This window comes from Calonectris borealis, chromosome 2 (assembly GCF_964195595.1).
Source record: "Calonectris borealis chromosome 2, bCalBor7.hap1.2, whole genome shotgun sequence".
Lineage (NCBI taxonomy): Eukaryota > Metazoa > Chordata > Aves > Procellariiformes > Procellariidae > Calonectris > Calonectris borealis.
In genome coordinates this window covers 43,787,365-43,803,790 of record NC_134313.1, presented here as the reverse complement: position 1 = coordinate 43,803,790, position 16,426 = coordinate 43,787,365, and the positions used below count along the sequence as shown (strand labels likewise).

General features: G+C 40.5%; 1 protein-coding gene across 3 annotated transcripts in view; it reads left to right on the top strand.

Annotated features, from left to right (window-relative positions):
• LYN (LYN proto-oncogene, Src family tyrosine kinase) overlaps positions 1-16,426 on the top strand; it is a 55,446-nt gene that overhangs the window by 23,733 nt on the left and 15,287 nt on the right. For all 3 annotated transcript variants that reach the window (XM_075141839.1, XM_075141841.1, XM_075141840.1), the window contains exons 7-10: positions 1,338-1,487; positions 2,784-2,936; positions 9,303-9,485; positions 10,420-10,496. In XM_075141839.1, the coding sequence (XP_074997940.1) occupies positions 1,338-1,487; positions 2,784-2,936; positions 9,303-9,485; positions 10,420-10,496 (563 nt within the window). The remainder of the gene's footprint in view (positions 1-1,337; positions 1,488-2,783; positions 2,937-9,302; positions 9,486-10,419; positions 10,497-16,426) is intronic.

Genomic DNA, 16,426 nt, shown 5'->3' with positions numbered 1-16,426 from the left:
GAGAAGGATGAGAAAATCACCAGGAAAAGAGGGAAGAGATTTACAGGTTAACACCCAAAGTTGAGATAGGAAAAAAAAGTGTGTGTATGTGCATGTGTGTGATTACACTGACAAGAAGCAGGATGAATGGAGAGATCTCTTCCCTTCCTATCATTTGTGATTCCGTTATTGAAGGACACTTTTCATTGTAAACAGTAAATGTTGCATTTTACAGTCTTCTGTTATTGGGTCTGTATCCATTGCTACAAGTTTTAAAATGTAGTTAGTGTATAATGAGGGTTTACACTTCTGCACTGCAGTGGGATTTTTTTTCGAAAGCTTTTTGGTAAAGGTTTCTGCTGTAGACGGAGCTCTTTGTACCGAAAAGCTTAGTGAACTCTCCAGACTCTTTGGCTAGGACTTTCAGAAAAGCGTGGGAGGTTCTGCCCCAGCGTCTGGACTCTGACAGCAGCCTGACTGGATTCTCCAGCCGGATACTCTAACACTGCATCCTCCAGAGGAAGATGCATGAATCCCTTCAGCGGATTGTATGTCTATCCTCTCCACAGGGGTGGTTTTTCTGTCCCTAACGCTGCAGATTCTTGATTAGGTAGTTCTCTGTAACGGGCCCATATCGCTGTTTCTGTGCTCTCAGATGAAGACAGAGATCTAAATTCAACATACGCTGCTGGGAGTAAGGCAAAGTATCCCCAAAATCTTTCTGTCACTGCATCTGTGTGGGGGGAGAGGGAAGGGGATGAGGTGGTTTCTTAACCTTGAAAATGGACAACAGAAGTTGGATGAGTGGAAGAAACGAAGAGCTCTGTGGTTTAGGGTAGATGCTCTGCTGCCCCATCTTAAATCCCAGCTGAGATTAGGCTCCCTGGGACTAACAGATCTGCCCTCCCTCCTGTGTGCCTCAAGCCATCTCCAAGCTATCCTTTTGCTAGTTGGCCCACGACATCCAGCGTGTTCCTTTTCCGAAACGCTGATGTCCGAATTTCAGCCTCTGCCTGAGGAATGTGTCAGCCCTGGCCTTGCTTTCCCAGCAGGTTCCACTCGAGCCGGGGGGGACTTTCTGCAGAAGTGGGTGTTGGATGTAGAGCTGTCTGGATTATGGCACTCCTAACTTTGTTGAATAAGATTGAAAAAGAAAGTGTGACTGTAAGCATTTTGGTGACCAGTTCAGGACTGGCTATTGGTTAACTTCCTCATGTTGATTGCAAAATGCTTTTTGAGGAAATAAGGGAGCAAAAAGAAAAACAGACAAAAAGGTGATTTTGTTAGGCTCAACGGTATATGCGTGGACACTGTAGACTTTTGCTATCTGTTAATGACCATTCTTTCTTTATCCACAGGCAGCTATTCTCTCTCCATAAGAGACTACGATCCACAGCACGGCGATGTTATTAAGCACTACAAAATTAGGAGTCTAGACAATGGAGGATTTTACATCTCTCCAAGAATAACTTTTCCCGACATCAATGATATGATCAAACATTATCAAAGTAAGTTAAATCGGTTAGTGGACTACTTAATAGAATACAGCCATTATTTCCTGTGAAGGAAAATAAATGCTTTCTAGTTTTGTTTCAAACCTTTTCATTCCCCGCCCCCTCCCCCCCCAAATAACCCAGGCATGCATGTTATCAAAGATAAAGTAAAACTGGTTGGAACCCAAGTAATGTTGTTATCATAATCAGACCTAATGCTGCTCGCTCTGTGTCATACCATTGTGAAATAAAGAACAGCTTTATAAAACACCACAGTTATGATGATGTGAAACTACAGTAAGAATTGACTGCATTGTAAATAAATAAATTCTGTATTTGAAAGTAAATTTGTATTCACAATTAGCAGAAACACATATAGACTTGTGAATGTCTTCTTGCAGTGTTGAATGTGGAATTGTTTTTATTTTTCCTATACAATTATTTATTTGTTTGTTTATTATGAATGGTGTTTTGAAGGAAGTAAAAGTCCATTGACTTCAAAGAAAGAAAATTGCACCCACATAGAATGTATACATTTATTATTAAAAAAAAAGCGGGGGGGAGGTGAAGGGGGGAGGAAGGAACAAGTTTCTACCTATGTTTTAGCTACAAAAGTGACTTTTCAATCTGCGTAACTTCCTGGTGGATAGCTCCAAAATACGCAGGTTTTAGTCTTGTAACTGGGAAGACAGAGAGGACAAAAAATGTAGGACAGAAAATCACGTAGTGATTTTTCAAAGCCACACTGAGGACTTGGCCATGAGATTTCTCTGAGTTGTTAGACATGTGTGGTAATTCTTTGGCACAGCTGGAAAACCTGAGAATTATTCTACCTCTGTATTAAAGTTGTAGCTGGTCAGTGTCTGGAGAAAAAAAATAATGGTGACCTACTTAGGCTCGCATGCACATGTGTCTGAAACAATGCTACAAGAAAATTTAATGACAAATTCAGAATGCAGGTTCCAAGCCTGACTCCAGTGTGCATCTTCATCAACATACTGTCAGTAAGCAGATCTTATATTTTATTTAGTTGGTACGAATTGTACTAAAAGAACCTTAATAATCTGATGGTAACAAGATGCATGTGACAGTTCTTTACTAAATTTGTCTCTGAATACCAAATTTCAGTTCAGAGGTGCTTAAAGTTATGTGAAAGCACCAGAAAGGTTACATTTTCATCAAAACACCTGATTATTTTGAAAATTATTTTGAGCTGGTTAGTGCACACCTGTAATTAAGTAACGTTTGTCTCAAGTCGTGAGGTACAGAAGTGTAACAGATTTTGTATTTTGTTTTTCCTTTGAAAACCAGAGCAATCAGATGGCTTATGCAGAAAGTTGGAAAAAGCTTGTATTAGTCCCAAGCCTCAAAAACCATGGGATAAAGATGCGTGGGAAATTCCACGGGAATCGATTAAATTAGTGAAGAAACTTGGAGCTGGTCAGTTTGGAGAAGTGTGGATGGGTAAGTTTATTCCTTTGGAAAGAGTATTTAAATCTGCTGAAAGAAGTGTCATTTCAGAGTCATTCAGAATAATAGTGGACATGAACCTGGTCCGCTTTACTTGTAAAACAGCACAGTCAGGCCCAGAATATACCTTCTGGTGAGGAGAGAGGATTTACGAAGGGCGGAGATATCTGATATCATGGAACAAATCCTTTGGTGTCTTTTAAAGGAAAAAAAAAATAGTGAGTAAGCACTGTAATTTAGAGGGTTGAAGACAATAGGGTTTTTTTTGGTTGTGTTTTCTGGGGAAAGTAGAAGGTTATAGTAAGATGTGACTCCTGATTCTCAAAAGCAGTGGGCATCTCAGAACTTTGTTTCAAATCAGAAAATGGTGAAGAACCTGAAATAGAAAGAAATCATGTCTTTTAGTGAATTATGTATGGAGTTTTCATTGTCTCATGGTAAAGAACAGGCTGCAATATAATGCATGGGACTGCCATACTGCGTGAAAAAGGAGAATATTTAATCCAAGATTATTGCCTCCCAGATTGCTGCTGAGAAAGCAGGTGACTTATGTAGTAAGAAGATTAGAGATTGAACTATCATGCAGGTCCCCAAAAATGAAAGTGTCATAAGACTTACAAGTTGTAAATGTTACTATATATCTGGCAAAAAATTACAGCGTTAATTATTATAACCGTAATTAGCTTTGTTTGCTTATAAACAATCTTATTTTATCAGCCTCAGTGACTGCCTGTGGCAAGGGGCTACGACAGCTGTCTAATCACATTCTGCAAAAATATTTAATCCTCTTGCTTTTGAAATGCTGTCTATTCAGGGATCTGAGTATTCTTTTGGGTTCCATATTGCATGTTCTGTGTGCTATTCATTACTTACACACTTGTTACTGGTTACCATCTTATTTGAGATAAACGATACCTTTCTCCCAAAGGCTTCATTATGGTGTTTTTTCAGGCCAGATTATTGTCTCAACCCTTCCCTGAATCTCCTTTTTGGAGGTTATATTTAAATAGTAATAAAATTGCTATTATAATAATAGAACGGGTTTTGTTGTGGTTTTGTTTTTGTTTTTTTAACAAGATTCTATAGGCAGGGCATTTCTGAGCAACTTAAAAGTATATCCCAAAACTTATTAGAAGACATAAAGCTATGAAGGGGTCTCTGATGACCCATGGGAGTGTGGCAGGCTAACAGGAATGTCATTGCTTGGAAGAGATGTTCTCATTTAGAAAAGTAAAGCGCAGAGTGGTGCTGTTTGAGTGGCAAATTCCACACACAACTACAGTGTCAATCAGAAAGATCTAATTCAGTCATAGGAGCAATCTTTTGATATAAATCATGTAAAAAATGCAAGCAACGCATCTCTATAATATAATATAGCCAAATTCAGCCTTTTATCTGCCTTCATGAGAAAAGGCTTAAGAAACCCTCTAGCTATGGTATACATGAGTGACAATTTACATACTAGTTAAGACAAACGTCAGCCATTGTGCAGTTTTTTCCTGTCTCATAAACCAGGGCAAAAAAATGTTTAACTGACACTGAAATACTATGAAAAGCTTTATAGCAGAAGGTAATCACCTGCTTGAAAATGTAGATAATTTTGGGAAGTGACTACTTCTGCACATACACGCACAAAGGCATAAAACTTTAAAAGGGTGTTTCTGGTTCAAGATGTTTCCTCTTGTTTGTGTCATTATTTTAACATCTAAATTGGGCCTAACCCCTGCATCTGAATTGCTGCACTGTGAGAAAAATTAATGTACTGTGAAAGCAATCGCTGTGTTTCCTCTTCTCTGCTTCGTTTCTGAAGCAAGAGAAGCTGATTTGCATGGCGCAGGTCCTCTCGAATCAGGAGCGTGGTTAATCTTAGAACCAAGGAAGTTCAAGCTGGAAAAGACGTATCAGGTCAGCTGTGCAGGCTATCAACAAACACCGTGTGTTGTAATGATCAACCAGGGGCATCAGGAGTCATGTGGAGGTACTGAGAAATAACCTAGTTGTTACGCTCTCCCGATTAGAGAGCTAGTTGTTACGCTCTCTCCTCATACAGAACAAAATTATTTTTCAGCCATAGTGTGAATTAGAAAGAAATATTGTCCCATGGTTTACTTACTAAATAAATTTCTTCTGATAAAGGGTACTTAGAATTGTGGTTTCAGAGGGAATAGTGTCCCATTCAGAGGAACTGGGCTTCCCCGTAAAGAGAGATACAGAGCTACTGGAGAGAGTCCAGAGAAGGGCCAGAAAGATGGTTAAGGGACTGGAGCATCTCCCCTATGAGGAAAGGCTGAGAGAGCTGGGACTGTTCAGCCTGGAAAAGAGCAGGCTCAGGAGGATCTCATCAATGTATATAAATACCTGAAGGGAGGGTGCAAAGAGGACAGTGACAGGACCAGAGGCAATGGGCACAAACTGAAACACAGGAGGTTCCCTCTGGACATCAGGAAACACTTTTTCACTGTGTGAGTGACCGAGCCCTGGCACAGGTTGCCCAGAGAGGTTGTGGAGTCTCCATCCTTGGAGATACTCAAAAGCCAGCTGGACACAGTCCTGGGCAACTGGCTCTAGGTGGCCCTGCTTGATCAGGAGGGTTGGACCAGAGGTCCCTTCCAACCTCAACCCTTCTGTGATTCTGTGATATAAGGGGAGATAATGCTGTTACTTCAGTGTGAAGTTATGCCAGTATCTTTTATAGTCTTTTATTTTTAGTTTGTCCATAAGTACTCTTTGGGCTTCCAAGTTGACGTTTTCCTCTTGCACATTTTGGAGGGAGTTAGCTTATGTTATGGGAGGACTAAGAAAACCCTAGGAACAAAAAGCAGGCCCCCATATCCCCCAAGCACTCGGCTGTGCTCCTGTGTGACCTATGCAGAGAATCTTTGTCACTCACGAAGTGGGCAGGTGAATCTCCTCCAACTCTGAAGAGTTTCTTTTACACAGAGAAAACTTGCTATAATGGACCATCCATTTCCCAGTTTTGTCTATCACTGCAAGTGCATTTAATTTCTTTCTTCATTACAGCTATGTGTAATTTTATACATTTTATAAAGACTTTCTGTTTTTAGGCTACCAAGTTAGTGTTTATGTGTGTGTTTTGGACATCAGCTGTGCTGACACGATAGATGAAAACAGCACGGCAGAGTTGTGTTCACATTTTATGCACTGCACCGTGGAAGCGGTTAGAAAGCTGCAGCCTGTGCTTTCTGCCTTCACATTTAATAGGCCGTTTGGAGATGGGCTGGAGACGGAGCTAGTGTTGCATTCCTCTGCTCTTCAGCTGAGTGATGGCTGTAGTTGGTGAAGGAGTGATGTGCTGACATGCAATAGGATGCAGAGAAGCTGCTGTTCCTCAGTCTCTTCCCCAGTACCTCCTGCAACCGTAACGGCCTGAGACATTATCTGGCTTCTAATAGTGTCATACATCCATAGCTCAAACAAGTTTTTCCCAGTATAACGTTGCAGGGAATTACTGTGAAAGTAGAGGAAGGAGAAAGCTGCATCTTGTAGGCTTGTTCATCTTCAGTCCTGGAGATCTGGTCAGAAATGGTAGGCTCAACCTCATTATTGTCTGTTATAAATTCATATCACAGCTTGGCCTGATTGAGCCCGTGCAAGAATCTGGGGGCAACCTGGCTGTCCAAGATACTACTCTGTCAAAATAATCATAATCAACTCCAAAATAAATACCTGAAACACTAACAGTTTTTGGAGGATTCCATTCTAACATGTAGAGAAGAACATGGCTCTCTGTGTAAGACATCATCACATTCCTCAGACTTGCGTGCTATTCCTTACGTCACATTTAATTTTTAACAGAAGTCTAAACTGCAGAGAGACTTGCTTCCTGCCATGGTATGAAAGGTTTTTTTGACCGTGGAGTTCAGTGCATCTGGGCAGCTTCTTCAGTGATGTGATGAACCAGAGTAGCACTGCAAGAGCAGGGTCTATGTTTCATGCATTTTTGTTCCTAGTATGCACTGATATGATGCGAACCATGATGCTCTGTGGTATTAATAATCCATGAAGAGAATTCTCAAGCAGGGCTAAGAGAAAAGTTAACAAGCCAAATGGAGCCACTATAGTGTATTTTATTGATGAGACACATTTTGCTTCCGTCTCAGGTGTAAAAGTTTCTCTCATTTGGTAACCCCCAAATTAGAATATAAGTAATATGCATTTGGATATGTATTTCCTTATGTAGCTGTTAGAAAAATGAGAGTGAATCATACCGCAGAAGTACTGTTATTAAAATAAAAGGCATCTAAAATGAACCAAGAAAACTTGCTGGTACATCTCATCAGTATCAAAAATGGATTTTTACAGTACATACATGTATTGAGCTGAATGTTAGTTGCAAAGAATCTGAATTTTATGTCAGGTGTTCTAGATGTAAGCAAGAGTTTCATTGAAACCTTGAATTTTCCCAGTATCTTTTTGAATTCATGTTTAGGCAGCAAACTGACTGTTCATGTCATATGGCAAGGAATACCGTGACACAGCAAGTGCTGGGTTGACACCTGGAGCCAGGTTCAGTTCCGCCAAGGCAGATGTTAGTGAAGGGTTCAGAGCTGCAGGTACTGTACGAAGCGGGAGTGATGCGGTGCTGTAGCAACCCCTTCCCACAGCTCCCTCTGCGTCACTGGAATCCTTCTGTGATGCAGACTGAACATTAAATTTGCTGTCACCAGCTGAAGCGCTTTGAGGTCACCAATTTTCCCTCCGCCTGCACCAAGGCTGCAGTTTCTTACCTGTACAGTAAGAGTGTGCCTGCAAAGCGGACGATCTTTTTGGAAACTACCACAGAGGTTCTCACGGTAATGATAAGTGACCTGACATCAGCACTAGGACCTTGTTAAACTGGGGTGGTACAGACACATACTAAAACGATGCTGCCTGCTCCAGGTCTGATGTGGTCCTCAGCCCAAATCAAGCTAGTGCTGGTTTTGCTGATAACGGGTGGGCGAGAGACGCGACAAATTCCAGTTTTGCCAAACTGCCAAGAATCCATTTTTTACAGATGCCGTTGTGTGTGCTCATAGAGTTCATGACCACCTTTCCTCAGTGTTTTGGTGTCCCATCCCTCCCAATACCTGAGAGAGAGCAGGATCAATTCTCTCTAGTGCTCTCATCAGCTAATTCGCTTTGAGTGTTACCAGCAGAGGGTCAGGGTAGACCGTATTCCTGCAGAAAACATCAGTGTGGGTGAGGTGCTGTAGTAATGTAAACTTTCTGTAAGTAGAACCCTAGTTTGATGGATCTCTTTAGTGAATGTAAAATACTGTTACATCGTTAATGTTAAATGTGTTGGTCACGATTGCTTCACAGACATTAATTAGTATGTTCAGCAGAGTATTCAAAAAATTGGGAGTGAAGCTAGTGCTCTGCTTTAGGGTATGGGATGGAATAGTAGAAACGATACAAATGAGCTTTCTGCTTCTTAAGCAGGAAGAAATATATTTTTAACATCTGTTTTTCTGATAGATATAAATTGTATACCTGAGCTTTAACAGCAGATTTGACCTGTAGTTGTAATTTCTTATTATTAGATCATTTAGAGGCATATCTTTGTTGTGCTTTGACCTTACTGTGTTTGGAAAAATATATTTAATAATCATGCAGGTGAATATTTTGTGATAGACATAGTGGCTTTTCTCAGGTGATGATCCTTCTTTAAAAAAAGATGATAGAAGATGCAGTGGTTAGAGCAATCCCTTAAGAACTGGAAATTAGTTCCTTGCTTTGCCACTGATTTCTTACGTTAGGATGATAAATAGTATAAGGAAATTGTGGACTCCAATTTAGAGGTGTATCCATTGTGGTAATACTGTCTGGATTGTTGCTGAATAAGGAAATGAGGCTATTTCACTGAGTCATGAAAGTTTTATGTCTTCCGAGAAATATTTTTGCAATGTTGAAATGGGTATGGTGGGGGACGAGAGTTGCATCTCTCTTTCTTTCTCTCTCTCTTTTTTCTTTTATTTCTTTCATTTTTCAAATTAAATGACTTCACAGGATAAACTTTAGGATCAGTGCTTGCTACTCTATTTTTTTTAATGCTATTTTAACATTTATTTTATGTTTGAAAAACATTAAAGCAGAAAATAATTCACTGCTTTTCTCTTTACTGATAGTTGCTTTTTATATAATTAGAATATTACATTAGAAGGTTTGATAATGTTGTATCAGTTGCAAAATAAAAAGGAATTCTAGCATAAATATTTGTGCTACATCTGGCACTTGCTCTCAGGCTGTTAACTATGACTGGAATCCAATCTCACCTGCTTTGCAAATTCCTACTTGTCGGGGCGCTGTGCCGCGCGGAGTGACTTCAAGTGCACTGATTGTATTCCCTCCTTTTAGGTTACTATCATAACAGTACGAAAGTGGCTGTGAAGACTCTGAAGCCTGGAACGATGTCTGTGCAAGCCTTTCTGGAGGAAGCCAACCTCATGAAAACACTTCAGCATGATAAGCTCGTTAGGCTTTATGCTGTAGTGACCAAAGAAGAACCTATTTATATTATAACAGAATTCATGGCTAAAGGTGAGAACAACATTGGATCTGCAAGCAATATTTTAGTAAACTCTTCTGCTTCTTATAAATCAGTCCCCTTTCTTTAAAAAGGAAGGAATAAAAAGAAGGAAAACTTGGGATTTTAGTATTATTCTTTTGAATGCTCTGATATAAAGTGAAGGAGCAGCTATCCTAGAGGAGGGCTGAGGCTTTAATTTTATGATTCATTGCTGCATTTGTGAAATAAACTATTTTTATAGTTTTCTTAAATGTAGCATTTTTAATTGTTTCAGATGCAGAGGATAACCCCCAAAATAGCTCTGGTTCCTTTGGGCTCCCTGTCTAATTTTGTGTCTGGTGTCATAGCAAGGCCATTAAAACAAACCTTAGAAATTGCCTTATGTGGCCCTTGAATTGATAAATACGTGTGTCATAAGGTGCGTGATGAGTGGTCCTGCAAGGATGGCTGCACTACTAGAAAAGGACAACCTTTATTAGAGCATTACTACACAGAATAAGTGAGGTTTCCTTCTCAGATTGTCTTGGGTGGTAGTTTTTCTTGTTTTGTTCTGTTTTCAAGTAATTCTGCTGGTAACTTCATAAACAAGTGTTGAGCCACTTATTCTTTATGACTTGGAAAGGATTGATATGTGTGGTTCTCCTAGACAGCTTTCCTAATAGTCTGCAAACGAGGGTACTTATTGAACTCAACACCACTGAACTAAGGTATGGTCTGATGGGAGTTTTCGACACCCAGGAAAATGGCAAAACTTGGATGCCTGACATGCTGACTTGGATGTTACTGTTGTTAAATCATGTAAAGAGACTGCTTTACTGTAGTCAACTTGAAAATACATCAAAACACTTCACTGCAAAAATTTTGTGATCCAGAAAATTGGGGACCTGGCGTGACCCTTATTTTGGGGATAAGCTGCACTGACTTAATCTTTCTCTGTTGTAACAGGAAGTTTGCTGGATTTTCTGAAGAGTGATGAAGGAAGTAAATTGTTGCTTCCAAAACTAATCGACTTCTCTGCTCAGGTAAATTTTAAGAAATATGCTCAAAATTAATGGGGTTTATGGTCTGTCGTGGTTTAACCTGGCAGGCAGCCAAATACCACGCAGCCGCTCACTCACTCCCCCCCCTCAGCAGGGCGGGGAGAGAATCGGAAGGGTGAGAGTGAGGAAACAAACTCGTGGGTTGAGATAAAGATAGTTTAATAGAACAGAAAAGAGAAAATAATAATAATAAATAATATATATAAAATGAGTGACGCACAATGCAATTGCTCACCACCTGTGCTGACCGATAACCAAGTAGCGATCGCTACTTCCTGGATCACGCCTACCATTCATATACTGAGCATGACGTCACACGGTATGGAATACCCCGTTGGCAAGCTGGGCTCGCAGTCCTGGCTGTGTTCCCTCCTCCCAGTCTTGGCGGGGTAGTAGCTTGGTAGCTTCCTGGAGGGTAGTTGTCCTTGACAAGATACCTAGCAACAACTGAAAACATCAGTGTGTTATTAACATTCTTCTCATACTAAATCCAAAACACAGCACTAGGAAGAAATTTTAACTCTATCCCAGTCGAAACCAAGACATGGTCTGAAACTCATGCTGGGCAACTTTATCCTAAGTTTTTTTGCATTAAAAAAGAATTTAATTTTCAAATAAGTTTTGATCTGAGTAAATAAGGCTACTTGAAAGAAGGGAATAGATAAAAGAGGTTTCAAAGAGAATATGTGAAGTTAGGCTTACCTCTTAAGATACTGCTGGTGACCTGCTTAGATGGCAGCGGTACGCAGCCGCTTTCCTTTGTGGAGGGGCTGCTTTCAATTTGAGCGGCTGTAAGTTGAAAGTGTAAGTACAAGTTTGTGAGTTTGTGCTTATGAGATTTCTTCAGTGTTCATAAATGTGTCATTTTTACTTCTTCAGTTAGGTCAATTGGCCAAACTTCTCTTAACCTCAAGGGACTGTTGTTGGTTTCAAATTCTTATGTAAATTACTGTGAAATAAATGAAATCTAATCAAATGATGTTTCAGGTACTAGTCTCTGATTTATGAACCAAAATGATAGTTTCAAAATGTACAAGTTATCCCATGTCATAAACGAAATCTGTAGAGAGAGACCCCAAGAGTGATTTGTGTGTCAAAGCCTGGATCAAAGGTGCCTGGAGCCCAATGTTTTGCCTCAGACAGTTACCAGCATTAGATGTCCAGGGAGGCGTATAGAAAATAGAGTAGAAATTGTACTTTTGCAAGTTTTAATTCATGTTAGTAGTAGGTAATGAATGCATTTCTGATAGGTTATTGTTTCACCAACCTTTCGGGGTTTTCAATATGCATTAGAGTTTGCAGACTGTTGTACTCTATTAAACTAACTTGTTACAATTCATGAGGAAAGATGAGAAAGCTTTAAAAAGATGTAATAAAACATTAGTGATTTATATAAAAAATTCATAAGAATATTATATAATTGTTTTATATAAATATTGCTATATAAATAAATGTAAGATTAGATATTAGGAAACATTTCTTTACTGAGAGGGTGGTCAAACACTGGAACAGGCTTCCTAGAGAGGTGGTCGATGCCCCAAGCCTGTCAGTGTTTAAGAGACATTTGGACGATGCCCTTAACAACATGCTTTAACTTTTGGTTAAAGTGGCCTGAAGTGGTCAAGCAGTTGGACTGCAGTTGGATCGTTGGAGGGCCTTTCCGTCTGGAACTATACTATTCTGTGGTATATTATATATGACATATTGTTATACAGATGTTCAATATATCAAACATAGATTTTTATGTAACATAGATGCAATGCAGGAGCTGTTTTTGCTAGAATTGTTGGTCCAGTGTAGCTATAGGCTTTCTAAGTTTTCTGAACTCTTTGGGTAAGTCATCCTTGAGAATTTAGTAGGGCAAAAGCTTTGTAGATGTGGAAAACCTGCTGGATTCCAGGTCATGGTCTGGAGAGATGAAGAACAGTGGGCAGAAAAAAAAATGTAGCTTTGAAAACAGTGTGTAAAATTCAAAGGAGAGAAGAATGTCTGTGAGCACTGATATGAAAGGAGACCCAGGATGTAGAGAGGAAAGCATATGTGGTTTTATAGCAGACCTTTTTATTGGAGTTAGGGATGTTGTGTTCATTTTAAATGAATATTGTGTTTTCAGAAATGTAAGGCTTAAAAAGTTTAATGAACTAGACAGCAACTCTAACTGGGTATAACTTGGGTATATCACTTTCAAGATGACAGGGGTCTGCGATTGTCATTTACAAAGCTTTGAATGTCGGGTCACTTGAAATGGACATCGGTTGTCACCCCAATTTGACAGCAACCTCTCAGAGCCAGTTCCTGCACTTGGCCTCAGAGGACCTTGTGCAGCACAGGTGATATGAGAAGTCCTTCTCTTCACGTAAGATTTAGACTATCGACAGAAATTCCTGAGAGTGAGCCATGCATTGGGTTGCAGAGTGATCTTAAAGGGATGTTCAAGAAGGCCTCTCTGAGGATTTCTAGTTGCAGCCCAAACAAAACTTTGGAACAAAGATACCGGGATTTTTCTTATGGAAAGAATTTGTAGGTTTTTTGAGCACATTTGTGAAGAGCCCTTAATGCCACTGAATAATAACAGGACTGTGTGGAATAAACTTGCAGGCTGCGTGTGGTTCTCAGACCAGAGATTTCCCACTGACCAACACAGATGTTCCACTGGTCTTCTCTAACTCTGACTGTCTGAATGTTAACTGATGGGTCTTTAGGGCAAAAGACAGACAAAAATATTTTCAAACTCTGTTGACCCTATTGCTAAGGTAATGGTAATTTTACTGCAGACTTGTGGATCACACTTTTCCAGAATGTGGGCTGTATATAAAGAACATAAAATGTGTCTAGTATTTTTGGTACGACTCTGGTTTGCACAAATGGAACACTAATTTATTCTTACAGCAGTGATGTTAACATCTCTGTACAGCCTAAGGGGAAAGAAATTTGAAGAGCTATGTTTCAGAAGAGGGGAAAAAAAAAGTATGGAAGGAAGCTCATGGTGAACTACTTAAATAAGATCAGGCATATTTTTCTGCCTTGGTGGACACACGCTTGAGCTCTTCATGACTGTCCAATCACACCATTCTGGCAAGGCAGTTTACCAGACTATGCCAGCTTCTCAGAAAGACTCAAAATGCAACAAATGGTAACTGAGGGTCGGCTTATTTTTTCCCTCGTGCATCTGCAATGTTGCACAAGGCTGGCCTGCTCCCAACCATGCCACGTAGCTGGCTGGCTCGCATCCACGTGTGCGTATGCACACAAGACTTCTGTTGCAACAAAAATTGCTGAAAGACCCTGACCTATTGCAGAAGGGTAGGTTAGCAATGGACTTGTGATACAGCAGGAAGAAAGTGGGCAAGAAGAGGTTCCATGCAGTATGTTGCCTTTTTATCAGAGGAATGTCCTTTGCCACCTTGCAATAGCCTTGTCAGATAAGGAGGGACTGGGAATGGGAGAAAGGGAGGGGAGGATGTGGTCTCTGTGACTATCAGATAGCTGAAGAATGTAGTGCAGGTAGTTGAATATGAACCCCCAGCTGAAGCCCATTTTCCAAGTGTGTTGAAGAGCGCAGTGGGTTGGTGTTCCCATTGCCAGACTGCTGTTAGTGCTCCACTCGCTGACTTCGTAATGCCTTTGCCTTGAACAGTCTTGAAAGAAATCTGCATTTACAAGGGGTGAAACGTTCTGACTGTGCAAAAACAAAAGTAAGGACTGCTCCCCCAGGTGAAATAAACACCTTTTAAAAAGATAGCATTTTTCAAGCAATTCAGGAAATATACTCCTGCTCTGCTATACTGATTTTGCTGTTTTGTTAGCTTAACACCCACACTCACTGATTGCCATTTTTGACAGCAATAGCTGAGTACTGGCGACGAAGTTTTTAATAGGGCCTGTAACAATAGGACAAGGGCTAATGGTTGTAAACTAAAAGATTCGGACTAGATATAAGGAAGAAATTTTTTACGATGAGGGTGGTGAAACACTGGAACAAGTTGCCCGGAGAGGTGGTAGATGCCCCATCCCTGGAAACATTCAAGGTCAGGTTGGATGGGGCTCTGAGCAACCTGATCTAGTTGAAGATGTCCCTGCCCACGGCGGGGGGGTTGGACTAGATGACCTTTGAAGGTCCTTTCCAACCCAACCCATTCTATGATTCTGTGATTCTACTTAGATTTACATCTAGTGACTACTTTAGCATACAGCTGTGGATTCAGGATTTTTATGGGTTTTTTTGCTGTATTAGCGATCAGAATTTATGAAATTAGGCTTATGGAAAACATGGCAAGAAAATGCTTGCTAGGAAGGTGGTCCAGCTCAGTTTCTAAAGCAATCTGCCCTCTGAAAGAGCTGAAGTTTCTCTGTTGTGTTTTAATTAGTACGTATGAGTAGGGGCTGTGGAAATCTAATGTTACCTATGCCCTGGCAGAGATGATTTTGGCCACTAGAGATGAATGCCAGAAGTCTCTGAAAGGAGCGTGTTTTAAAGGAAGCTGAGTTTTGCAAACGTATCTTCACGCACACACTACCTGCAGAACAGAGCAGAGCTTCGGCATCTCCCGTAGAAGTCAGCAGAATTGTCAGTATGTCAGACATGCCAGAAACAGCCAGGAATACGGAGAAATCAAAATCTGAGCCCGTTTTCCTGCCTGCGTGACCACTGCTGGTGCGTGGGTCAGCAGCACGGCAACCTCATCGGCTGGTCTCACAACTGCCGTACGTCTGGCAGGCAGTAGCTGCCACGGTTGACCAGCAGTTCCCCTTCCTGGGGCTTCTGCCCGTTTCAGCTCAGCCAGCGGGATCAGGGAACCCCAAGGTGCTGCTGGTTCCCAGATACGAGTTGGAGGGTAAGCAAATTTCATCGCTTTGTCCACGAGCTATGCTGCCAAATCTTGCTAATGCAGCAGGCCAAGACAGTCCCCGTGGACATTGCCCATATTCCCCTTGGTTGTCTACAGGCAACAGCCTAGCTCCTTCAGCAGTAAAGCGACTGGCAAACTCTGGATTTTACTAGTTGGATTTTGTCTTGCCCCAGAGGTAATTTACCTAAAGAGCTCCCGATTCTTTATTTCACAGTTCTGCTGAAAACATACAACGCAAATTTTGCATGTGTAAACTCTTCCTGCTCCTTACACAAATCCCTTATCTACCATCTAGCACACACATGCATGGTGGCTGTGGTTAGGAAAATGACATCAGTTGTCACTGAACATATTCACGTCATACCTTTCAAACTGGTCAAAGCTTTGTCACAAAAACAGTCTTTCCTCTGCAGCGCTCATACTTTCATTAATTCTTCTGTGATCTACAACTTCATTGGCAACTCTTATCCTCTTCTTTCTGCCTTCTAAGTCTACAAATTAAAATTACAAAAAACTTAGAATAAAATTAGTAGAGATTTTTGATGCTATGCTTTAATCCCTCTCTCTCCTCTCCTTTTTTAGGAGAAGTCCTAAATCAGAATTAATTTTAACTCTTATTTGGCATTGGGAGATTTCCACTGCAGTCTCGCCATATTCCTTTTCAGGTTTCTTTCATTTTTAATGATACCCTGTAATGTTCCAATGCATAATTATATACATTACTTTAATAAGCCTTTTTTTCTCTGTGGATCTGCTTTGACTACATAGCTGCTTGACTGGAGCAAGAGGAGCACGTTTTTGCAGTCTTTCCTGACTTCACCTTTAGGATAAGCACTGCTGCAAACTGAAAATTGGTATTACACTGATATATCATTTGAAGATTAAAATGTGACTATTTCGCAACAGTTTTCAATTGCCAGATACAAAGGGTCTACACCCTCTTCATAGACAGAGAGTCGCGTGAAGATGAACTCTCTTTTTGAAAACTCTGTGATCAAGAAGTACATTTTATTTTATTATGTGTCTGGACATTATTGAAAGGAACCTCATTTTGCTTAATCC